Source organism: Sceloporus undulatus, chromosome 4, assembly GCF_019175285.1.
Source record: "Sceloporus undulatus isolate JIND9_A2432 ecotype Alabama chromosome 4, SceUnd_v1.1, whole genome shotgun sequence".
Classification (NCBI taxonomy): Eukaryota; Metazoa; Chordata; class Lepidosauria; order Squamata; family Phrynosomatidae; genus Sceloporus; species Sceloporus undulatus.
In genome coordinates, this window is record NC_056525.1 from 141,905,147 (window position 1) to 141,931,168 (window position 26,022).

Here is a 26,022-nt window from a genome sequence, read left to right on the forward strand (position 1 = left end):
CTGAGTGACACCCAGAGAAAGATACAGGTAGCATTTATTTATTATTTATATATGTATTTAACTATTTATGTCTCACAATCTAATCAAAGATCTCAGGGAAGCTTACTGTATATACTTGATTATAAGTCATCCTTGGATATAAGTCAAGGGCAGGTTTTGGGGCCAAAATTCTGGATTTTGACATGACCCATGGATAAGTCAAGGGTAAAACAGTAGGACATGTTAGAAAGGATCTAAAGGATGAAGAAAAGGAAATCTGGAATTCAGACCAAAAATATATTGACAGTCAGTTTTATTTTCTTTAAAAGTGATGTTACATGGTTTCTGTATGGTCTTCCAGCCAGCAGTTCAGGTGCTATATATTACACTAGCTGTAATTTCTGGATCATCTTCAATGATAGCTCCATAAAGAATGCATTGTTGTTGATAATTGCCATCAAGCTGACTTCAAATTACAGTGACCCTATGAATGAAAGACTTCCAGGTCACTCTCTCATCAGCAACTCTGCTCAGATCTTGCAAACTCAGGACAGTGGTTTCCTTGATTGAATCATTCTGGAATAAGGTTGTGATGGTGAAACTCACTCACCCAACTATTTTTCTCTGGTGGCAGCACAATGGGTCTTTTTATTGTTGCTGCCACCAATATTGTAATGGCTACCTCCCTAGCTGCCACCAAATTGCACAACGAGACCCTCAAACTCAGATCCTTCGCTTGAATGACCTCCATACTTTTCCTTTACCTCTGGGCCACTCTATAAGATGACAGGACAATCACTATTTTGAGTGTTCTGAGCAACAAAAGTATTATTATTCCCTCATAGTGTTTGGCTTATACAGTGCGCCCTTCCCTTACACGGGGGATCCATTCCAGACCACCAACACCAACACCACCCATAAGGGAAATACCACAAATTCTGGAGCCCCGTTGAAAACAATGGGGCTCATGCCCATGGCATAGCACTGCATGGCATGTACTCCATTGCTTCTTCCAGTGCAGCTTTCAACATAAGCTGAAAGATGTGTATGGCACACCCACGTATGACGCAGGTGCACTATAGTTTCTTAAAATACCACACATTGAACCAAGACAAAAGAAAACTTTATTTACAAGATAGTTGGTTATAGAATCTCTCTTCTGGTGGATTTAGAGTTGATATGGTGTTTATGTGCTTCACCAGTTACAGTTTCATGTATAACTTTTGACTAGACTGAAATTTAAAATGTTGTTGCTACTTTATGCCTTTTCCAGCCACACCAATTCACTTTTCACACTTGACCTCTTTTTAGGCCAAGCTGGGTACTCAAACCCCTTCCAACTGCCCCCTTCAGCTGTGCCCCCTCAGCCACCTTAGCTGTTAAAGCCCCTCAGGGTCTAATAAACCATTAACTGTAACTCAGAGCTCTGTCTCTATCTGGTGCCTATCCAATTCTCTTTCTAATTCTCTGTCTACCTCATAAACGCTCCTCTCTTCCTATTTATACTTGCTCCTGGAAGTAGTCCCCACCTTTTCTTGGCTAAACTCCCATTGGCTAACGCCATGGTCACTCTGATCGGATGTTGTCAATGTTCCAATCTATCTTTTCTGCACAGGGGTCTTCCATTTTTCCTTCTGCCTTCTATTTTACCAACAATTATTGTATTGTCTAGTGAGTCCCATCTTCTCATTAAATGACCAAAGTATGACAAGCTTGGCTTCTAGGGAGAGTTCAGGCTTGCTTGCTTTAGCACCCATTTATTGGTCTTTTTGGTAGTCCACTGAATCCATAGATTTCTTATCCAGCACCACATTTCAAAGGGGCTGTTCCTCTTCCTATCAACTTCCTTCACTACCTAGTTTTCACAATCATACACATAAATTGGAAAGGGAGACATCAGCAGCAACGGCTAAGGAGAACAAGAGACCAGAGGACTTCGGGTGTGGCAAGTTTGAGGCTGCCTTTCACCCAAAGTGGGCACTGAGGATACCTGAGAAACTTTGACCACATCTCTTCCACCTTGATGCCTTTCTTTGCTCCATGAACAATGGCAATGAGTGAGGGAGAATATGTCCTCTGCAAATGGAAGAAGCAATTGTGGCCAGCAAAGGTTAGGAGCCGGACTTCCCGAAGGCAGATTCATCGCCTTGAGATCTTGTGCCTGCAGAAACAGGTTAATGTATGCTGTACTGCTGTGGAACCCGTGAAGAAGGAAACCATCGAAGACATTGCCTCCAAGTTAGGTCAGAGGAAGAGAAGCTGCAAATCTGTCGAGGCGGTGATCTACTGCCAAGCTCTGAGGGAAGCTCTGAATCTCTTGGATCCTGTTGCACCATCTGGAAATGCTTCTCCATTGCAAGGGGGACAAAAGTTATCAATCCAGAAAGACACCCTGGAAGAAGGTTGGTTGTCTCTTAAAACTACTCAGTGGCTTTCCCCTCACAAAGACCCACCAGAGAGGGGGAAAGAGCAAAAAATTAGTGACACTCCCATCCCATGGCAATCCAAAATGAAAATGTTTTTTATTCCAAGAGTTCGTCGAACCATAAATCTACATGGTGTGGTCCTTTAGGTGATGAGGAGTTCGCAAGTCAAGCATGCTGTGTTTCCAAAGCAAAAAGGGCAGGAACATCTCGGAAAGAACTGCAGTCATCACCCAGAACCTGTGTGGAGAGAAAATCAACCTGTTCCTCAAAGGGGGCTGTGAAATGCCATCAAGCTGCAGGCAGTCCCTCCTTCCAACCTTTGGAACATTTGGTTAATACCAGCACCCCAGCGGTGTCTCCTTCATGCAAATCCTGCTCCAAATCATCACTAGTCAGCAAGAAGGCAGGCATGAGACCTGGGCAAGAAAAGACTTTGTCAGCATCTCCCATTGCTTTGGTGGCAAGTGAATTCTCCAAGGAAAGAGAGGCTCCCCGTAGGAAATACAGCAGAGTGTCCAGCGGCCATCAACATCCCGGGGGCTCGAATGGAACTCTCACTCAGAACTATGCGGTTTTGTCTCCTTCTCGGAAGAGATGGTGCAGGCCTTGCCTGGAGGACTCAAAATTGGGGCCTGCTGAGACATCAGTTTTAGAACGGGAGAGAGAAGAAAGCCAGAATATGGATGGAAAACAATCTGATGCAGAAAGAGACTAGGAGTCTATCTCTGATCTTTCCCTACAACTTAATCCTGTCAGAGAGAGCTCCTTGAGCCCATCTTTAAAAGATGACAGTGAAGAAGACGAATTGCCCAGTTTCCTCTCATCTCAAGAACTGGGTTCTATTGAAGAAGGGGAGGTGGTTTGGTGTAAGCGCTGAAGATACCCATACTGGCCTGCTGTGGTGAGAAACTTGAACCAGAAGGCAAAGAAGGCCAGTGTGTGCTTCATAGACAAATACGTGGAGGACAAACCCAGAAGCATTTCCATCTCTCTCAAAAATCTCAAACACTTTGACTGCAAGGAGAAGAAGAAGCTGATAGATGCAGCCCAAGAGAGTTATAAACATGAAATTAACTGGTGCGTCAATTTGATAGAGGACTACTGGATTAGAATTGGTTGCAGTTCTTTTGTGGCATCCTTCTTGGAATATTGCTCTGATATTATGAGCTATCCAGTTCGGAGAGAAGGCCTGAATGTGTCCCAGATGAACTTTCCACAGATTGAAGAGGAGGAGGTCCAAGAGTCTCATTCTGAGTGGACCCCCACAAGGCTGGTGAAGAAATTACTTCCCGACCAGATGTGGGCAGCCAGGAACAGAGCCAACAAAAAGATTGTGGACTTCATCATCAAGGCCAAAAGGGCAGATGAGCACCTCCAGTCCATCTTGAAGAGGCAGAAGCCATCACAGTGGCTGACAAAGTTCCTCTGTCCCTATCAGAAATTGACCTACATTGAGACGTACCTGGAAGACGACTCCCAGCAAGATCAAGTGTACAACTATTTGAAGGGAATTTATTGGAGACAGATGCTAAGATTGTACAGCACATCAATGGGGACTGTATCAGACTAATCTTAGATGTCCTCTTTCCAGAGGCCATCATATATGCAATTTCAGCTGTGGATCAGATTGACTACAAGGAGGCAGAAGAGAAATACATGCAGGGGCCTTCAGTGGGCCACAGGGAGAGGAAACTGAAGAACAAATTATGGAGGAGAAGAGATGAAAAAACCTGTAGAGTGAAAAACTCTGGAAGACAGCTGGGGAAGCCTTTCTCCACTCTGCGCAAGGCCTTAATGTCCATGTGTGTGTGCGCACGCAGAGTGGAGACCTTGTCTGTGTGTAAAGAAATTTGATAGCATTTATTTTGTACAGAAGATGGTACATTTTTTTATTTCTTTTTATTTCTATGTAACCATAAAAGGGAGCTGGAGGAGGAGGATTAACTACTTTCAGATCCCATCTACATTAAATTCTCATACCCAAAGGTTGGGTTAAAATTATATTTTATATATATATATATATAAAAACATAAATTGGAAATATGATGGCATGAACAATCTTAACTTTAGAATTCAATGATATATCTTTACACTTCAGGATCTTGTCTAGTTCATAGCTGTACTTCCAAGTTTGGAAACTGGCAAAGTACACAAACCTGACCTCATGCACTCTGAATCTTGGAGCCCATCAGGCTATCAGTTAACAAAGATGGATCCAAGAATACACCCAAACTGCATACTTGCTTCTTCATGAGGATTGCACCCAAACCACAACAGGTAGCTTACCCGATTTTCAGACTCGAGAACCACAAGTCCACAGGCTCTCTTTGGAACAGGAATTCAACTTTGGTTTGTTGGCCCTGATCCAGCCCACTAAAGCATCCAGGCACCGCTCCAGCACCTTCCAATGATAATAATTATTATTATTCCAGTATAAATTAAAACATCTTAATTTCATATTCATAGTTTAAAACCAACTGGGTAGGTCTTCTGGAAGACAAAAGTCTTAAATACTGGATTGATCATATTCAGCAGCAGTACCAGGAGAGCAGATAACAAGCTAACAGGGCAACCTAGAACTTGAGTGGAAAAAAAAAGGATTGAGATACAGGATAGACTTCAGATCCCATCTTTTCCACCTTTTGTTTTACCTGGCATGTTCAGTCCCCTAACATCCATAACTCCTTCTCTCAGATTGCATCAATAAAGGCAGCTCGTTCTTTTCCCCTTAAAATTCCCAAATGCAAATGTACAGACAAAAACAGACACACTCACACACACTCACACACAGATTGGAGCAAAATGGTGCAGCAGGTCAGACACAGAAATCACAATACTCAGCTGTCATCTGTGTTAGTCCAGTTTTAGCAAAATGAACATTTCATATAAATCAGTGGTCCTCAATATTTGGTCATTAAGGTGTTTTGGACCTCAACTTTCAAAGGTCTCAGCTATCATAGCCATTGGGCAGGAATACTGGGAAGTGAAGTGTAGAACATCTGGAGGATCAAATATTGAGAACCACTGCTATAACTAGTGTAAATTACTACAGTAGTTTAAAATAAAACAATGTAGTATTTTTTAAAAAAAAATTAAAGGAGGATTCACCAACAATGAAGTATATATTTTCATGTGGGAAACAGGGAACTGATTTGCTTATAAAATCATAAACAGTCCATTATACTTTAAACAATTAAAGCAGACACAGGCGCGTTACAGACTGCCTAAAAGTGGGCGGTCTGGCACCGGCTCCATTAGCTACGCCGAGAAGCCCCAGCGGCCAGACTGCGAGGCTTCCTGGCACAGCTAAAAAGGAGCACCATAGAGTACAATTGCATGAACCAAAAGAAGGGAAACATCAACACACTACATTCACAATACATACACTATGCACAGTATACTCACTGTGAGAGTGGAGATTGCTCTGTGAGTGGGCTGGATTTCAGCTCAGTGAAACTGAGGGGCCAGGGCCAAGCAAATGTGAGGTTCTGTGGCTTATGGGGGTAGAAGGAAGAGAAAGAAGTTCAAAAAGTGATCCAAAGATCAAGGAGAGGGGGAAGGATTCCAAATAGCTTGTTGCAATGTGGAAGGAGCATGGTGGGTAATCCTCACACTGACCACAGCAACAAAAAGGGAAGGTGGGAGGATTGGAAAGGTAGACTCTAAATAAACAGGAACATTCCTTTGGAATTTTTTTCTTCTTCTTACAAATCTTGCTCTGGACCATCCCATCTCTGCATCATTTTTATTTTGTTAATCTTTTGTACACAGTTTCTCTTTTGTACATTTTTATTTTGAAACTTTCTAATTTCTGAACCATTTATGCAGTTGCTGGTCTCCTCTAGAAGATTTTGGCAGGTAGAATGGGAAGTGTGACTACACCAACAATCTCTAACCAGACTTTATTTTTTTGTTTCTCCTATCAGACCACCATGGATTAAGTCTGCATTAAGTGATTGGGTGCGAGAACACAACTTTCTTTAACAACAGAGTTCATCTTTAAGAGCCCTGGTGGCGCAGTGGTTAAATGCCAGCAAAAGGGCCCAAGCTAGACTCAGGCTTGCATCCTTCCGAGGTCGCTAAAATGAGGACCCAGACTGTTGGGGGCAAATTAGCTTACTTGCTAATTAGCTTACTTGCTGTTCACCGCTATGAATAGCGGTATATTTGGAATAGCGGTATATAAATAAAACAAATTATTATTATTATTATTATTATTATTATTATTATTATTAATTTAACATATGCTCAGTAGAAAACAGAGCTGGAGAAAGAGACTACAACTTGTAAGGAAAAGGCCTTCCGAAGATGGATCAGTTTTTTTAGATACAGTTACTATTGCTGGGTTTTATATCTTTATAGGGATATAAATATTTTTTTCTCCCATTTTTGCATTTAAGAATGAGAAACATCCCATTTCCTTTTCCTTTCTTGGGACATAATTTTGCATGTTCTCAATAAAAGTACTTGCAATTAACTTTTTTTTGGGAGGGGGTACAAATTCTAGGAATGATTTTTGTTCAAACTACAGTTGCCACTGCCTTTCTGCATGGACTATTGAAAATAATGAGGACTGAATACTTTGTATCTTTTTGATCAATGAGCCTGCCTTTCTGTGCAGGGAGCACTTTAACATAGAGGCATTTTGTGCAATTTGTAAATACCTTACACACAAAAATTAAGGGTCCCTTTTCTGGTTTGCACTTATACAGAAGTCCAGTAATCTCATGGAGGCTGTCTCATGAACAATGAGAACATTTGTGAATATTCTTCAGATAAGCTGAGGAGCAATGACACTCCTGATTAGTTGTGGTCAAATGGAGACCTTGACAAGCTTTCAGACTTTGTGGTCCCCAGATTATAAAATAGGGACTTTAGAAAGGATCACACCCAAAGTTTGGCTGCTCAAACTGATTTTAAGCTCTATGTACAGGGCCCTCAAAAATTATCCTCACAATTTCAATTGTAATTCAAGGGTGCATCTGCACTGTAGAAATAATGCAGTTTGGCATCACTTTAACTGTCATGGCTCTATCCCATAGAATCCTGGAATTTGTAATTTTTGTGAAGCAACAACACTCTTTGGCACAGACCATGAAAAACTACAAATCCCAGTATTCCACAGGATAGATTTATAGCACCAAAAGTGGTGTCAAACTGCATTATCTCTACAGTGAAGATGCATCCCAATATAATTTTGGGCACCTGTATTTTGAACTAAGAAAGTGCTTGTAACTTAAGTGATTTTAGCGGGATTTTGACAAAGAAAAGGTAAGGAGAGGAGAGAACACAAGAATCACAGGAATCTCAAGAGGGCAGGAATGAATGAACCTCAGGAATTGTAAGATTCAGGAACAAGACAAGAACAATGGACTCTGGAACCTGAGTTCCAGGGTCCATTGTTCTTGTATTGTTCCTAGTTTTCTCTAATGCTTTTCAAAGGGAAGAGCTGGATGTTGTGGAGGGCAAACAAAAATGACATGGCAGTTTCCCGTATGGAAAATCTAATCAAAGCAGGAACATCCTGTTTTTCAGTGTGTATATGATTTGTCAGCCACAGAACACCCTGGGGCCATGTGTCTCTTTGGCTGGGTCTAGTCCTCTGGAACCTTGGGAGGTACATTATTTGTAGCAGCCAGTAGCTAATTAGAGTTATATTTGCTGATCCTTGTTTTGTGTGCATGGCCAGCTGCTGCACTGGTGCTTGCTCCATTTGGCTTTTCACAGGCTTTCAGTCCTTTGGGATTTGTGCATCATTGCCACAATTATCCATGTCCCATCACATGGGACAGTTCTGAACTTTAAACACTTCCATGTTTATTTTCTCACACACAAATGCACAAATGGGAGGGAGATGTTGTGGTGGCCTGTGTGCATGCCACAGCCTGCCAACATTACAAAACAGTAGCGTGAAATGGGGGCAGGAGGGGGAACACAGCAAATACAATGCATATTCAGACTATTTTCTTAGACTCGCTAATTTAATACAAATGTATTATGCATTATGTAACGGCATATTTCTAATTTTGAGTCCTGAGTTCACCCCTTCTTTCTCTTTCCCACATGGCTTCCAAGTATCATTATCTCATCTAGAGTAAAAGTGAAAGTCTGAATGCTTGAATTTAGTAGCTTGCAGCTGAGATGATAGCAGAGGTGAGAAGGGGTGCATGAAATTATTGGACATTTTCATTTCAACTTTCATTTCAAAGATTTTGGTCTCCTATTGGTGGCAATAAACAGAGTCTTATTTCCTTTCTTTTTAACCCAATCCATATCACTGCCTGGGGCAGTGGAAAGAGAGACTGAAGGGCAATAAGTATTTTTTTTTTCTTCACTCTGGCATGGACAATTTTTTTTATAGAAAAAAATGTGTATCAAATGTATATATTTGACATCTAGGCAAAAATATGTGTCAAATGTATATATTTAGAAAAATACTCACAGGAAACATGGTCATTTTTCCATGTAAAGAGGAAACAAATACTTGCAATCTGGTAAAATAAACCTGCAATTATCTTCAAGGTGGACATCAGGCAACCTTGCTGAGCTGAGATTCTGCTGATGTGCATGTTTGTATTCACAGACTATATACAGGGGTTGTGGAGACAGGTTAGATTTGGACCGCAGCAATATTTTTCAAAAGTATTTAACCAGTAGCAGCTGATGGTATCGATGGCCCCATTATCACTGGCCCATTCATCCTGGGTACATCCAGGTCAGATTCGATAAGCCGGTACCGAATCTCTCTGGAAAGAAGTTTTCACTAACGTTTGCCCCGGTCGAAGATCCCTGCCACAATTTACCCCACTGATGTTCACATTTCTCTCAGCAGCAGTTTAAAATGGAGACTTACTGTTGTCAATCAAATGCTTGAATAATTTACTTCCGCTTTTGTCATGGTGACGTGTGAAATAGCCATTGGCCAACAGCATGGGTGCTTTCTCCCCTCCTTTTTTTGAAAAAAAATCTGGTGCCAACGTTAGCATAATCTGTCAAAAATTGTCAAATAAAAAGACATGACAGTTCTGAGGGCAAAAACAGGTTCTCCATTGCAGCTTAATGCCCAGGGACCAAGGATTGGGGTAGGTGGGAAAGGAGGATGAGGAGGGGGATAGCCTGATGTTTGGGCTTGGAGCCGGGTGGAGTTGGCTTCTTGTGACTTGCTCAACCAGTGCTGTTTGTGGAGCACAGCAGAGAGGGGCTTGGACATAATAGCCAGCTATCTGCCTGTGCAGCGCACTCCTGAGGCTTCAGGGCAGCGGGCAGCCTTGAGAGGCCTCAGGACAGTGGAGGGAGAGTGTCCTGAGCCCCGGTCAAGCTGGCATGCTCCTGGGGAGGGGCATGGTCCTGGGTGGCTTTAGGTCAGTGTCCAGAGAGCTTCCCTGCATTCTGGCCAAGTTAGGCTGACCACTGGGACTCCCTCCCTCTGTCTGTGGGGCTCCTTGAAAGAGCAGCAGCAGCAGCAGCAGCAGCAGCAGCAGCAGGAGGAGGAGGAGGAGGAGGAGGAGGAAGAGGAAGAGGAGAGTGCAGGTTCCCTGGACTCTTCCTTCCTTCCTTCCCTCGTGAGCAGTTGGCTCTGGGCAGCTCAGGTAGAAGAAGCTCCACAGCCCTCCCTCCGTATGTGTGTTTGTCTGTGGGGAAAGGGAGGCAATGCTGGCAGAGCCTCTGCTTGCTGGGGCTCTTCCAAGGGAAGGAAGGAAGGTAGGAAGGGGCTTATCTGTAAGTGGGAGAAGGAGGCATGAGGCAGAAGCCCAGCCTAGTTCAGAGCAGAACTCTCCTGTTTAAACGGAGAGCAGGGGGGATTCCTATTTCATTCGAATAATCTGTCAAACTATTTTTTAAAAAGCTGCTTGTGAAGTGAGAGGGGAGGCATGTTCCACCCACTGCACACCCTCTGACCTTTACCCCTCCCCCTGAACTTGGCCCCGATCATGATCAGGGCCAAGTTCACATTTGCTTGCACTGTGTTTTTCAGGAAAAAATGGGGAATACCCCAGTTTTGGAAAATCTGGGCCGAGGGGGAATTTGCCCCAGAACTGATGTGCAAAACTCAGATCCAGATGTGTAATAAGTGGCGCCAGTGGGAACTTCCCACTTTTAATCCGGTTTGGGAATCAGGGAAAAAGGTAGTCTGAGTGGCCCCCATGTTAGTGAAAGAGTCAATCTATGTAGGTTTTAGGAGTGATCCAATGTGTTGAACTTATTTTTTGAGAATAGGTTCAAGCACCTTGGATAACTCCTTTAAAGTTCAGACTGAAATCACACAAGTTTACAGTCCTGATTACTTGGAAACCATCAGTCATGATTGTGTGTGGGTGTGTTGGGGGAATTTTCATTGCTGATCATGGCTCTGGGTGATAGTCTTGATTAAAATCCGCAGGCATTTTCACACTCTGCAATTTTAACATTATGATTCCAGTTCCACTGCCATGGCTGCATCCTATAGAATACTGGGATTTGCATTTTAAGAAGGAATAGTTAGAATTCTCATCCAGAGAGTTCCTCTATTGCTTCACCAAACTACAAACCTGCAGCCAGGTCAGCTGAAGTGGATTTATAGTGCTATAATTGCTTAATGTAGAAGTGTCCTTTGTGAAAGACTCAATTTAGAGCCAAATAGAGAATATGGAGCCTTTTCAAAAAAGGAAATACTGAGAATTCAGAAGTACATTTCTGAGAATCTACTTCAATACTCTTGCGTAGGTGAAATGACATGAAATATAAGCCGTGTGTGACACAGAAGTGTTAAAAATCAGATGTGAGCTTTACTTAAAACTTGCCTTCCTTTTGGTTTCTTTTTTGTGTGAGAGAAAGGTAAGCTGACAAGCAGAATTGCTTGTCTCACAGATCACTAAAGGAACTCCAGTACAGCATTTGACATGTGAAAGAAGCAATTCCAAAGGAACATCAACAATATGTGAAATAATGAAAAAATAAATTCCTGGAGACAAAAAAGAAAGAAAGAAAGAAAGAAAGAAAGAAAGAAAGAAAGAAAGAAAGAAAGACATAGAACTGTTCCTCTCTTTTAACATTCATGGAAGGTCTTAATCTTTTAACAAGGGAATCACATGGAAAATATATTTAATGCAACTTTTGGAACAAAAAATATTAATCTATAATGGAGATAAATCTTTACTTGCCTGTTATCAGCCTTATTCAAATTGGCTCTCTCCAGATATTGTGGACTACCATTTCTATCATTCGTGGTCACTGCTCATAGTGTTTGGGACTGATACTCCTTTCACAGCATTGCAGAATGTGAAGAGTGAAAATTGTTCACACCTAGAAATCTTTTATTTCCTGTATTTATACATGTTTGAAAGCTTTGCCTGTTCTTTTTCTTTGGATGCCTAAACTCTACTTCTAATGCTCAACTGAAGTCTTCATTTACCACAAGGCTACAAATTTGTAGAGCAAAGGAAAATTCCATGAAAAGGCAGAATTCATTGGGGGGGGGAGGAGTGCTCTTAAGCCTATAGAGGAAGGATGTGTTAACCCAAATTCAGCACTACCTTGGCTGTGTTAAAGAACCAAAATTTAAAGATTTAAGCATTCAAAATTGTCTGCCTGGCTGAGTATCTGTTTCAGTTCCTCCCAGTTTTCAAACCTGGGGAATTATCATCTAAAGGAAACAAATTTCTCACCCCTTCTTACCAAAAAGAACAAAGCAACTGTAGTAAGAGTGCAGTTCAGATTCAGTTCATTAGAAATTTAAAAAGCAGGGGTGTCTTACCTAGCACTCAGCTGGACAACTTCAAAGTTTGTTCACACTTTACAAGAGAGACAGAGGGTGAGCAGATACCAAGCTCTTATTGCCAATTCATTACCCAGTATCCATTATAATGTGTCATATATGCTTCACCTAACATCAGCTGCAAGACAAAAAGCTCTCCGCTGAGTTTCTGTCTACCTGGATGTTTCAGGTCAACTTCCAGTTAACCCACTGTTCAGGTTCATGGAGTTTTATAAAAATATGGCAGAGTTAATCAAACTCAGACACACACACACACACACACACACACACACACACACACACATATATAGGAGCCTTGCTCTCAGTGTAAAGCTCCCAGTCTTTTGTGCAAAGATAAACTCAAAAACATAGCTGTGTTATTCTGAAAAATCAATATGCAAAGGGATCTTGTAGCACCTTTGAGTCAAACGGAAAGAAAGAAGCTGGTAGCACCATGAACTTTCATAGATTTGAGCCTACTTCCTCAGATGCATTGAATTTCAATTGACATTTTCACACATTACAAGCTTATATAGGTTTACCTCTGGACTCTCCACTCCACCTCATGTATCTGTGGAAGTAGGCTCAAGTTTACAAAAGCTCATGTTACCAGCTTCTTTCTTTCAATGAGTCTCTACAGTGCTACAAGATGCCTTTGCAGACTGTATAATGATAAGTACCTTCCTGGTCATTGCAATTCAATATGTTTACAAGAAATTCTCATAGTTCTCTTTTTAATTCATACTTGAGAAAAGAACGATAGCTCAGATCCTGCGGGTCAGACTCAACTATTTAACAGTGAGTCAACACATTTATTTAGTGGCCCCAAAGTGATAGGTCCAAAACACACTGCAGAAATAATCCAGGTTGAGACCACTTTAACTGCCCTGGCTCAGTTCTAGTGGATTTTGAGAACTGTAGTCTTGTGAGACATTTCACTTTCTCTGTTAGAGAGCTATGCTACCACCACAAACTACAATTCCTAAGATTCCCTAGCACTGAACCAGGACAGTTCAAGCAGTCTCAAACTGGATTATTTCTGCAATGTGTTTTGGACCATAGTTAAGACTAACAGTAGATTCAAGGGGTTATTTTCTGAAATCTATTAATTTCATTCAGCAGTTTAGAGTAAGAAAACCCAATGTTTCTTGTAATTGCTATTTTGTGAAACATGCATTATGTGAATAAGTTCAAATTAAGCATTTCTTATTTACAAAGCAGAATTACAACTACATAATACTGCAAATAATAAAGACACACTCAGATCCCCCCCCCCCGCCCCACATATCCCCTCATTCCCTTTGTATTTCCTAATTGGGAAAAACATTAAGTTAGCACTTACTCTAAGTGCACCCATAGAAAATTACATTTCCAGATTGCGGTATGATTCATACCTCTATTCAGCATTTTTATGGTGGTCTCTTATTTATGAAAACATATGGATGCTAACACAATAAGCATGTTATTGACTTTGCCTATTGCTGGCTGTGCCTGTTCAAAGACACAGATCTAGGGAATTGCTAGAAACATTGCAGTAAATGGTATTGTTGAAATCATAGCTTTTGAAATGACAAGTTGGTGAAGTTGTTATCATAAAAAGGGCAAAATTCACAATCAGTCCTTTCTCTTTAAATTTAGCAACATTGTAGCCACTCTCTGGTTTATTGAGGTACTAATGCTTATTTTGTAATGTACTGTTTCTTTGTTTTTCATTAGCCCATATTGCAGGAATATGTATATTTCTGGGAGCCAGTGTAGTGTAGTGATTTGAGCATAGGATGAGACTCTAGAGATTGGGGTTCAAATCCACTGTGGGTCATGGAAACCCAGTGGGTGACCCACTCGCAGCCCCAGAAAACCCTGTGATAGGTTTGCCTTACGGTCACCATAAGTTAGAAATGACTTGAAGGCACACAACAATAACAGCAACAACAATGTATGTCTCTGGGTGTGCTGTGTGGGGACTCTCAATAACTCTAAGTGGGGACATCTGAGGGTACCTGCTAAGCAGTGGTAGTTAATGGCTCCCTTATCAGTGGGATGATGAATCTGCTCTGGGTTTTAGTTCAACATTTAGAGAAGCTAATGAAGGTTTGACACCCTATCCCAAAAATAAGTCCAGTACTTTGGACTGGTCCTAAAAAGTTTGGATCAAGACTTAGAGCAAAATCACTGCCTCACTACTAACCACAGCAAGCCACAATTAACAAATTCTTCAGACCATAGAGAGCCAAAAGAAGGTATGGGGCTGCATATATTTTTAAGGTGCCTGAGCCCTATTGGGCCATCCTGCTTCTGACCACAAAAAGAAGAGAAAATTACCTTCAGGGGTAGCAATTTGTGATTTAAATATGTTTGAGCACCCACGTTATTTAACAGTAAAATTAAGTCTGTTTTCAAACCCATAAATTGGCTTCTTGCTTCTTTTGGGGTTTTTTTTTTTTTTTTTGGGGGGGGGCTGTTTTTGTTAGTTCATGCAGTCCCCCAGAGAGTTGCACAAGCAGAAAACTGGATCCCAGGTGTAGTTACTAACTCTTGTTTTAGACATTATTTCTTCTCCTTGAATATTTTTTTCTTGAAAAAATAAATAAATATTGGAAAAGTTGAAAAATCACACCTTCCCTTTATCCTCAAATATTTATGGAAATTATTCGGAGAATCCCCAACTCATGTGTCATATGCCAGTCACATTTATTTATCATGTGTGTGTCCTCCTTTCTCCTAGATGAAATACGGAGCGAGTGGCAGCTTTAAGGCCCATAGATCATGCTTGTATAGGCTTACAAACCATGCACCCAATATATCAAATAAAAATAAACAGAGAGATGGCAAATTCTAAAGAAACACATGGGCCATCATCCTTCTGGGATGGTTCACTTTGAATACGGCACAAGAGCAAAAGTGATACATGAATGACAGATAAGATATTGAGTTCTCACATGTCCTGTAAATCACCTTTACATAAATGGAGATTTGAATATACGTAAATACGTTCCATAGCTTGTGGCAACATGGCCCTCTCTAAAATGCTGGGTCTCTGGATACAAAATTATAAGTGCATTTAATAAGGATGGAGTCCGATGAATACTCTCTCACTGGAGAGAAAGTGCCACTGAACTTACAAACTTGTCATGTGTAACAGCAGTCCTTGGTCTACTTTTAGGAGATACTTTTGAGGAATCAGTAGAGTATAAAACTGTGATATAATACAGAACAGATGGAGCCATTGTGATATAGTGGTTTGAGCATTGGACTATGACTGAAGATCAGAATTTGAATTCCCGCTCAGCCATGGAAACCCACTGGGTGACTTTGAGCAAGTCACACTCTCTTAGTCTGCATCTTCATTGCAGAAATAATCCAGTTTGACACTGCTTTAACTGCCATGGCTCAATGCTATGGAATTTTGGGGATTGTAGTTTGTTGTGGTACCAGTACTGTTGCTCAGTTTACTTAATTTGCACAGTGTTGCCCCACTGACTAAACTGCACTGCTGTGTTTTCCCCCAAAGTAAGTACTTTTGAACCATTCACATTTTGAAATGTTCATATCATTTTATGCCCATTTCATTTCATAAAAATATGTCTCACAAATGGGTGAATGGGCAAAGGGCACATTTTTATAGCATAAGTGCCAGAAGGTGCATACATTCTTCTCTTATTAAGTGTGTAGAATCCAACACAATTTCTTTTTAGTAGAAAAGAAGTGACCACTTGCAAATGCTTTTGAAATTTGGCCAGGGATCACGTATGGTTCTCAGTTCACAGATTGCTTGTCCTAAACTAATGTTTTGTTTGTCCCAATCCACAAAAGATTCTTTATGTTTTTATGTTTACACCGGTGTGAGTCCTTCAGTCCTTCTACATTATATAATTATAGTGCTATGATTCTACATTAGCTGCCATACCAGCATCTTATAGAATCCTGGGATTTTCAATTTATAGAGAGTCACTCATTCTCAGCCAGAGAGCTCTGGACTTTCTGACCAAACTGCAAACCTTAGGAGTCAATATTATGTTGCCATGGCAGCTAAAGTGGAATCAAATTGCTATAACTGTGTACTGTAAAAGGTCCCCTTGTTTATACATGAGCACAGCAGAAAACAGTAAATAATATTACTTTTAATAATCCAGGCCAGTACTTTGCAACAATTGCTTTCTTCTGTTAATAGAAAAAAACTGATGTAGAAAATTTAAATTAGTAACATGGGAGATCAGAATCACCAGATGATCTAAAGAGCTCCCTTCAATTTGAAAATGTGGTGAATTGATAAATAAATGCAGGCTTTCACAGTGAAAATGATATAAACTGGTGCATGATCTATTGTACTTATAGACTTCTCAAACAGAATATGAAGTCAAATGAAGTAGCATGAAAATATTGAAAGGTGGTAGAAGATGTATTGGTGCAGGTGGCATATTGGCTTTATTAGATTTATGGTCAGCTTAAGGAAACAAAACAAACCTCACTTCCAATATGATAAATAGAAGAATGTTAGAAAAGTAACCTAGAGCCAAGGAAGCCTGCCTGAGCTCTGCAAATGTACAGAGCTCAATGTCATTAAAAAGAAGAACCTTCAGCAATTAGTTTTCGAACCTATCAGTGTTGGTTCTGGGAAACTTTCTTGCTGATAGTTTGAGCTGCTTTCTCCAGACTGTCCCTTCTGCTCAAGATTGATAAGAACCAGTTGTGATAGAGCAGCTAGTATATGAGGTCTGAATGGTCAAACTTCAGGTTTTTCCAAGGCAATAATAATAATAATAATAATAATAATAATAATAATAATGTATATCCTACCTCTGCAATTAGACTGAGGCAGCTGACAACATTAAAAGAACATTAAAACACAATAAAACACAATATCCCACAAACCCACCCACCTGCAATAAAAACAATGCAATTAAATTATTAAAACAAAACTGGCAGTTGATGGGAGGTGACTGAGATGCTAATCTGGGAAGGCCTGCTGGAAGAGATCCCATCTTGAGCACTTTTTTAAAGCAGTCAAGATTAGTAATATTCTGGATCTCTTCTGGCAGGCCATTCCATAACTTGGGAGCAGCAGAGGAGATGGTCCTTTGTGTAACCTCAGCCAGCCTATTTTTTGCTGGCGCCAGTAAATGTTTGCCAGAAGACCTGAGTGTGGGGGAGGATTGTATGGGAGAATGCTATCCCATAAGTAATCTGGGCCCAAGCCATGAAGGGCTTTAAAGGTCATAATTAACACCTTGTAGTGTGTCTGGAAACTAATAGGCAGCCAGTGGAGTGACTTTAAGATTGGTGCTATATGGTCACCCCTAGATCTTCCAGTGATCAATCTAGCTGCCATGTTTTGAACTAACTGCAGTTTCTGGACTAGTTTTTTTTTATTAAAAACAGGAGGTGAGAGACTGGTCTTTAATTATTCATGTCCAAGGGATCTTGGAAGGTTTTTTCAGAAGCGGCCATACCACTGCTTCTTTTAGACAAGATGGAAAATAGCCCTCCCTAAGAGATGCATTTATGATATGTCTGAAGTAATGACCAGCCATGAAGGGCAGGGATTGAGTGGGCAAGTTGTCTTCTTCACACTTCCAAGGAGCTTGCCCATGTCCTCATGTACTCAGAGACTCAAAACGGATCCAGTACAATTCTGTTCACTGAGTTATTGGACACCTCACTCATAGCCTCTGCAGTAATACTGGTGTCCAGGCTGGCTCTTGTTTTAGAGATTTGATCTGCAAAATGGCCATTTAAAACATCACAGTAAACTATAGTAGATTCTAATAATGAGTTCTGGGTGGTGGGTAACTGGGTCAGTTCCGTTACCACACTAAACAGCCAAGAAATGCCACTGAATTCCCGAGAAAGACAGAAACATCAGGGATGTGTGTGTGGTAAGTTTCCAGCAACATTCTTCTAGGAGAGTCCAATTTTCCTACCCCATAGTTATAAAGCTGTGTAAAGTCTTGGAGTGCCTTACCAATATTCTTATTAGTGTGATTATGGGAATAAAACATATGTAACCCCTACCTCGTTTGCTCTTTAATCCAAGGTGAACAGCTGCCAATGGCTCTGGCAACTACATCTACCTCATTTTCATCTCCAGATTTTGATAGGCTGAACCAGTCTTTCTCTCTCTCTCTCTCCCGTCCCCCCACTTAAAAGTCGAAGTAACCAGAAAGTTATTGTTGATCAGTGGTAGCTAGTAGCCTTTTTGTCGGGAGCCTAATTGATCTACTTTAGGTTTTATGACAGACTGTAAAGGATTTAGCCAAGCTATTGAACCTAGTTGGGTTATAAGATTCAGGACCTTAGAAAACCCCTTTAAATCCTCCCACAGGACCCAGGGGAAGGAAAGTAGCTTTCAGATATTGCAAACAATAGCATTTTAAATGTAAAAATAATATTTCTGTGCACAAATAATATTTTCTCTGTAGAAAATGCAGTTTTCTTACAAAATAGCTTAATGAAGCTGGGTGTGGTTGTTCTAGACAAGAACATAAATTATAATGCACTCTGATCTTTCTGGATCAATCCATCTGAATATGGAAGAAATCTCTTGATTTATAATCATGCAAACATTGATGCCAATATCTTAACACTGCAAATTAAATAATTCCAGAGGTGATTTTTCGCTTCTTAGCATGATTTAATGACTAACCATGGTATTTAGAAAATAGTGAAAGCTAAATCACTATTATACTGTCACACTACATGGTGATATGTTCCACTTTCAAAGGTGCTACCATTCTTCCTTGTACATAGAGAGAGAAAGCTGATGCTAAAATAACAGGATTTCTGCCTGACACACATTGTCTGTTTCTGGACCTAGCTTGTCAGACTGCATGCTTGCCAACACTGATATATCAAAGGGGTCAGGTCAATAATGCTCCAACATAAAGTACACAGGACAGTTTCAAATAGCTGTACAGAGTTCTGCACTAAGAAGTACTAGAAAATTCTGAAGTAAATTCAATGGCAGGCCCATTGATTTTCTGACTGTGCTCTAGACAGTTGTTTGTTTATTTCTTGATTTGGAAGGAGCTTGTAATACAGTCAGAGCACAAGGTGATGTTCACCCCTAGAAACTCCACTGAAATGAGTCACCACATTTGAAAGTTCCTTGAATGGAACATTGTACCATGCAGGTACAATGCACCAATAGATTGCTGTTGGCAGGAGAAGTGTGTGAAGGGGATTAATGCATCCTAACGCATGGTGTACTGGTCTGAGTGTTGGACTATGACTCTGGAGAGCATAATTTGAATCCCTGCATAGCAATGGAAACCTACTGAGTGACCTTAGGCAAGTCAGACTCTCTTAGGGTGTCTCTACATTGTATAAATAATTCAGATTGACACAATTTTAAGTGTTGTAGCTGGGATCCTGGGATTTGTAGTTTTACAAGGTCTTTAGCCTTCTCTGCCAAATAGGGCTCATGCGGCACAAAAATATAAATCCCAGGATTCTGTAGGATGTAGCCATGGCAATTAAGGTGATGTCAAACTGCATTATTTTTACAGTGTAGATGGACCATCAACCTCAGAGGAAGGTAAAGGCAAATCTCCTCTGAAAAAATCTGAAAAAATCTTGCCAAGGAAACCCCATGCGATAAGTCAGAAATTACTTCAAGGCACACAACAACAGCAATGGCCACACATGCGATAATGCACATTTATCTGGATTTACACAGATATTAAGAAAAAATGGCACCCTTTTCCACTGAATTTAAGGAGATTTTTGAGAAAGGGCACAAAAAGCCTGAAGATCTGTGAATCATGTGTGGCTTGATTAAATTCTATTCAACTAAAATGAGGAGCATTTTAATCCTGTAGACTAACCCTAATTTTTGATTTCTTGACTTCAGTCTCCATTCTGATTAATGACTGAGCCAAGATATGGAAAATATTTAACTATTAAATGACCTCATCATCTACTTTAAAGTTATACAAATTATCTGGTGTTGTTATTTTTGTTTTCTTAAGGTTAAGCTATAAGCCTGCTTTTTCACTTTCTTCAGTAATCATTTCAAGTCTTTGCTATTTTCTGCTACTAGTATGATGTCATCTGCATACCTTAAATTGTTAATGTTCTTTCCTCCAGTTTTCATTCTGCCTTCCTCTAAATCTAATCCTCCTTTATGTATGCTATTTTTGGCATGCACATTAAAGAAATAGGGTGATAAAATGCAGCCTTGCCAATTGTTAGACATTCTGTTTCTCTGTATCCTCTTCTGATGGTAGCCTTTTATCCTGAGTACAGGTTATGCATCAGGACAATCAAATGTTGTGGCACATACATTTCTTTTAAAAATGAGTCAAAGTTTTTCATGATCTACACAATCAAAGGTGTTGCTACAATCTATAAAGAACAAGCTGGTTTTCTTTTGAAGTTCTTTGGTGTACTCTAATACAGATCTATGTTTGCAATATGGACCCCAGTGGCTCTTCCTTTCCTGAAACCAGCATGGACATCTGGCATTTCTTATTCCATATATGATAAAAGTATGTTGTAGAATTTTGAGCAACACTTTATTTGAATGGGAAATAAATGCAATGGTCCATTAAACACACTGGACATGCTAATCCAGACAAATTAATGCACTAAGAAATTCCATTTACTTTAGTTCATGCACTTATATCTTCCCCACTAGAACCATCGGTCTTGTTAGTGTTGATCCAAAGTTGAATCACAGTCAATAAAGTCACCTGTAAAATATTCAGCAATAAAATGAATTAACAGATAACAATCCTCACTATTTGCTAAAGTCAATCACAATGCTCAAAAGCATAAAAGTTAAAAATGGGGTGGGGGAGAAGCTAGCAGCAACTTTAAGACTAATTTATTTTACTGTGAGCAGTTAAACCTTAGAATCCTTCATCCTCATCCCCCAACCCATTTTTTTTTCATTTTCTGCTGCAACAGACTGACACAGCTATCTTTATCTCTAGGAAAACAAACAAAAATGAATTTCTGTGTCATACCAGTAAACACTGGCTGTTTGGGATACATAATAGAGCTCTAGAGCAGAGCTTCCAGGGATTCCAACTGGCCACTGTTTTGAAACAGAATACTGGGGCTAGATGAATCCTTGGTATGGATCCATCTATATATACTTTCCTTGAAACTATCATCCAGTCATGCCTTCAAAAAAGTACAGGAGAGTAGGAAACGAAACATTTTTTAAAGAGAGTACTTTGAAGTAGACATCACAATGTATTTTATTTCCAGGAAACCAAGGAAGTTCAACAAGACAAATTTTGAAAATGCCATGACAGAAGTTCACCTCTTTCCAGATCTAGTCCAGACAACTCACAGTGTGTCCCTGTGAGTTTTACAAGATTGTGGTTTCCATTGCAGACACTGTCCTATCTTCTACCCTTCCCACCTCGAAACACACACATACACATGTGCACACACATACATACACCATTTCCTTTGTTACAGAGAATGACAAGCAACTGCTTTTCCCCTCCTCTTCTATTATTTCCTGCTAAGGTCAGCATCATTTCAAAGACCAGCTATTGGTTCTCATCCAGTGATTTCCCAGTGTTTATTATATGCTTATCCAGCATGAATAACACCATCTCAGTGAAAACTTCCTTCTGAATCTTACTGCTCATCAAGGAGAAATTCAGACCTATTGAATGAGGGGTTATAGTTATATTGTGTCTGTGTATGTGTGTATGTGTGTCCTAAAGAATGCAAGCAAGACAAATAGGCTTGATACTTTGCTTCACTGTCAGTAGCACTCTGGGGTTATTAGAAACACTTCTTTATGTGCCGTAAGCAGAACAATAGTGTAGAAGGAATGATTAAATACCAGCTCTCTGAGAAATAGACATCTCATTGTGGCAGACCCAGGCTCACCACTGGGTGGTTTTGATAAAGGCAATATGAGTTGATAACTGATACAGTTTGCCAGGAAAGTCATCTGGGGATGCTGACAGCTACTATGGTTTAATAAAATCATTAGAATGTAAATGTTTTTATTGCAAAATAAAGAGCCTCCAGCAAAGTTGACACTATCGAAGCTCCCTCCGCTGAATGAAAGCGCCGATTAGCATTCAAATGATATAATGATAGTCTGGTTATCTTTATTAAAATTTTTCAAATCGAGTCTTCATTTTGCATGATTGAGTTTTAAACAAATGCAATATCCAGTAGTATGGTAAGCTGGTCAGGACACTCTTGAAATAATTAAAGCATGGCTTTTATTTTATTTTATTTTATTTTTTAAAAAACATGCATTTCATAAGCTGTGGATTGGATTTGTTATTTTTAATATAACAATATCTTGTTAGCTTTGCATAAGAACAGAGATGTCAGAGTGTAATTATTGAAAGTTTACAACTATTCAACATATGTTTCGCAGTGTTGAATTCAATTTTCTGAAATGTGATGATTTGAGTCAGTTAGTGAAATATAATCAAAGGATGCCTTGATAGCTGCTCTTAATTTCACAGTCAACTTTCTTACCCTATAATTGATGGTAAAAATAATGCCTTTGCTTCTAAGGGAAATGATGCATGTTTAATGTTTTACCAACACTCAGAGATTCAAACCCCATCACTGATAATGCAACAGTGAAATGCAGAAAATGTAGAAAATCCTTTGGTTGTTAAGGTTGTAGGCTAGCTTGAAAACAGGCTGTAACCTAGCTACCTGGATGTAGGTAAAGTCAGACCTCTGAGCCCTCTCCAGACACTCAGCTGGGTCCTATCACACAGAAATCACCCCTGAATCATCATCTGGGTCCATCCCAAATCCAGCCTGGGTTGTCTAAGCCACTTCTGTGGCCATTTTCAGAAATTGGAAGCTTCCGTGTTGAAAAAGACTTCTAAAAATGGTAGCAGAAGCAGCTTAGATGACCCATTTACATGACATACACCCTGAATGTGACCTGAAACTGCGCATGGGGAATACTTGGTTCAGCAATGCTAGATGTCAAAAGGACCTTGGGATTATTGTTTATTATAATTGAACATAAGCCAGCAGTGTGATGCTGCAGACAAGAAGGCTATCTTAGCCTGCATGAAAAGAAGTATAGTTTCCAAGTCAAAGGAAGTAATAGTCTCATTATTCTGTGTTGGTCAAGCCTCATCTGGTGTACTGTATTCTGGGTAGCTCATTTTAAGAAGAATATAGACAAGATGGGCAATGGGGATAATAAGAGATATGGAGATTCTAAGATTCTGTGTGGTCAAGCAACAACAGAGTCTGGTCACGGTGACAAAAGCTATTAATAAGGAAAGACACACAAGCTAGGAGATGTTGCAGCACTTTGCTTTTGCTATAACCTACTGGGAAGGGCAAGATTCCATCCTCTCCTCTCCTTATTGCTGACTTAACTGAGTGCAAACTACTTTTGCATACTGAATTCAGTTTGAAGTAACTGAAGTAACATGAGAACAAAAGGAGGAAGACAGAGAAACTGGGGCACTTTAAAAGCAGCTCAAAAGGTAGAATGATACAGGATTAATTGTGACTGTCCCTAACAAATGTAGATAGTCTGAAATAAATAAATTATAGGAAATGAGCCTTCAACCCTTAATTTTGTTAACAAATCATCATCATCATCATCATCATCATCATCATCATCATCATCATTTTCACATCTCCAGCTCCACAATGGAAGCCTGCATCGGAAACTGCATTTTCGGTCACACCTTGACTATGTGGTCCATATGGTATCTATGAGAAATGTAAAACATTTCAGAGATTTACCAATCCAGTATCTGAGAAAGTATATGAAATTGGCAGCAGCTAGTGCACTCACTGCAATGGGGGCAGCAAATTTATTCTGCTTCTCCTGAAGCTACAAGCTGAAGGAACACAATCCCTTCGGACGTTTTGCACTGGTGGAGCTCCCTTTTCGTTCAGAAAAGCTGTGGAAATCCAGGACAAATTTACTACTTCTGTGGCTGTAGATCCACCAGCCACCAAGCAAGACCTGAAGCAGAATGTTGGCTTGCAGAGCTACCAGGTCACTATTTTAGGCAGTCACTTGTGCAATTTTTCACAATACACCACTAGGTTCTCTTCTGTTCCATCAGTTTTCTCTTTCTTATTATTTTTTTTTAAAACTGAGGGCATTGTAATTCTGCAAACTTTCAGATTTGCCCAAACCTGCTCATACCTCTGTTCTGTTTGTGGTGGTACCAATTTGGCTACAATAGGATCAACACCTGGGGAATGAGTTTGCTATTAAGCATATGGTATTAAAGATCTGTCTGTCAGTGGCATGACAGAAATTGTTCCTGGCAGTCCACATCCCTGTGATGCATTATATGTGAGTGCTCCTGCTCAATCAAGTCAGATTAGAACAGAGGAACAGTTGCATTTGAACAGAAGAGATCCAAAGCACAATGGTTAAACTTTTCCATGAGCAAAAAGCAAAAAGAAATAACTCAATGAAATGCCAAACATTGATACAAAAATATATTATTGCATATATTAAGGCAGTGCATTCTTGGGGACTGAGTCAAAATTTGAATGGGATGTATGAATCTAAAATGATAGTATGAACTCAAGGGGGGGGAGTCAGGATTATCAGTTTAAGGGGCTATCTCACCAGCAATATTTCTGCAGTGTTTGATATTCATATTTGTTAATACATTCCAGGATAACACTGCTTTCATAGAAGTTTTATACATATGAATATGTATATACATATGGGTTGTATTCAATGCTATACCAGGGAAAAAATAAAATCAAAGAGGTGATTACGGAACCACAAGAGGAACATCATTATTATTATGAGCATTCAGTTCATTTGTAATAGAATATCCTCAAAGAGGTCATGGTGCCACTATCACAGGGTTTCTTGGAGCAATTTATTAAGAGAAAGTTTACAATTGCCTAAGAGAATGTGGCTAGCCTATGGCTGAGAGAGTGTGGCTAGCCTGTGGCCACCCAGCAGGTGTCCATGGCTGTGTGGGGAGTCAAACACTTGTCTCCCAGAGACCAATTGCAACACTCAAACTGTCATACCATATTGGCTTTCACAAGGAAGAACTACAATATTGCAAGCAGAATCTTGTCCCAGGAAGATTCTACCTAGTGTCCAGACTTGGTGAACAGTTAGTGCAGTTGTTTTTGTAACAACCAGTGCAAATTACCAAAAGGCTGTTAGCTGCAGAACTGACAGCTAATAGACCATTTATGATGTGCCACATGGTCTGCTGGAATTGCTGTTGTTCCTCCCCTATGCGAACTCCATTGATGTGGCACATCTATACAGAACAATTCCTCAGTCAGTACAGTACAGTGCCCATCATTGTATCAAATGAAGTGAAAGTTTAGGTTTTGAAGGTGGTACTGTATTGCTTTTAAGTCCTTTCACAACTGTCCTTTCCCCCAAATCAGAAAACAGAACAACATGGAAGTAGGAACAGGAAAATTACAAAATGAAGAACTACATATAGTCTTTTGCAGTATTACATTTGTCTAGTCCAACACAGTGACATGGCTTGGACTAGACAAATCTACTGAGGAAAAAATGTATTATCAATGTCAGTTAGCTGCATTAGAACCATCATTTTCAGAAGCACCATGGCTGTTAACACGCTGCAGAACTGATGCATTATGACACTGCTTTAACTACTGTGACTCTATGCAATGGAGTCCTGGGATTTGTAGTTTGTTGTGGCACCAATGTACTCTGAGAGAGAGGGCTAAATATGTCACAAAACCAGAATTCCATAGCATGTAAAATGGTGTCAGGCTGCATTATATCTGCAGTGTAGGTACAGCCTTGGTCTCTGATTTCTATATGCTTGGACAAAAGAAGAATTTTCCCCTTTACTATGTGCAAGCGTCTAGAGGACATCTGGTTGACAACATTTAAAAGCAAAATGCTTGATTTAGATGTACCTCAAACTGATCTTAATAAGGCAGTTT

General features: G+C 40.0%; 1 protein-coding gene across 1 annotated transcript; it reads left to right on the forward strand.

Annotated features, from left to right (window-relative positions):
- Positions 1–1,941: 1,941 nt before the first annotated feature.
- On the forward strand, positions 1,942–4,259 carry LOC121929070 (PWWP domain-containing DNA repair factor 3A-like). The gene is given in 4 exon segments (XM_042464385.1): positions 1,942–2,381; positions 2,552–2,976; positions 3,121–3,919; positions 3,922–4,259. Coding segments are annotated over 4 exon segments (1,917 nt in total). The 5' UTR covers positions 1,942–2,026.
- Positions 4,260–26,022: the final 21,763 nt, after the last annotated feature.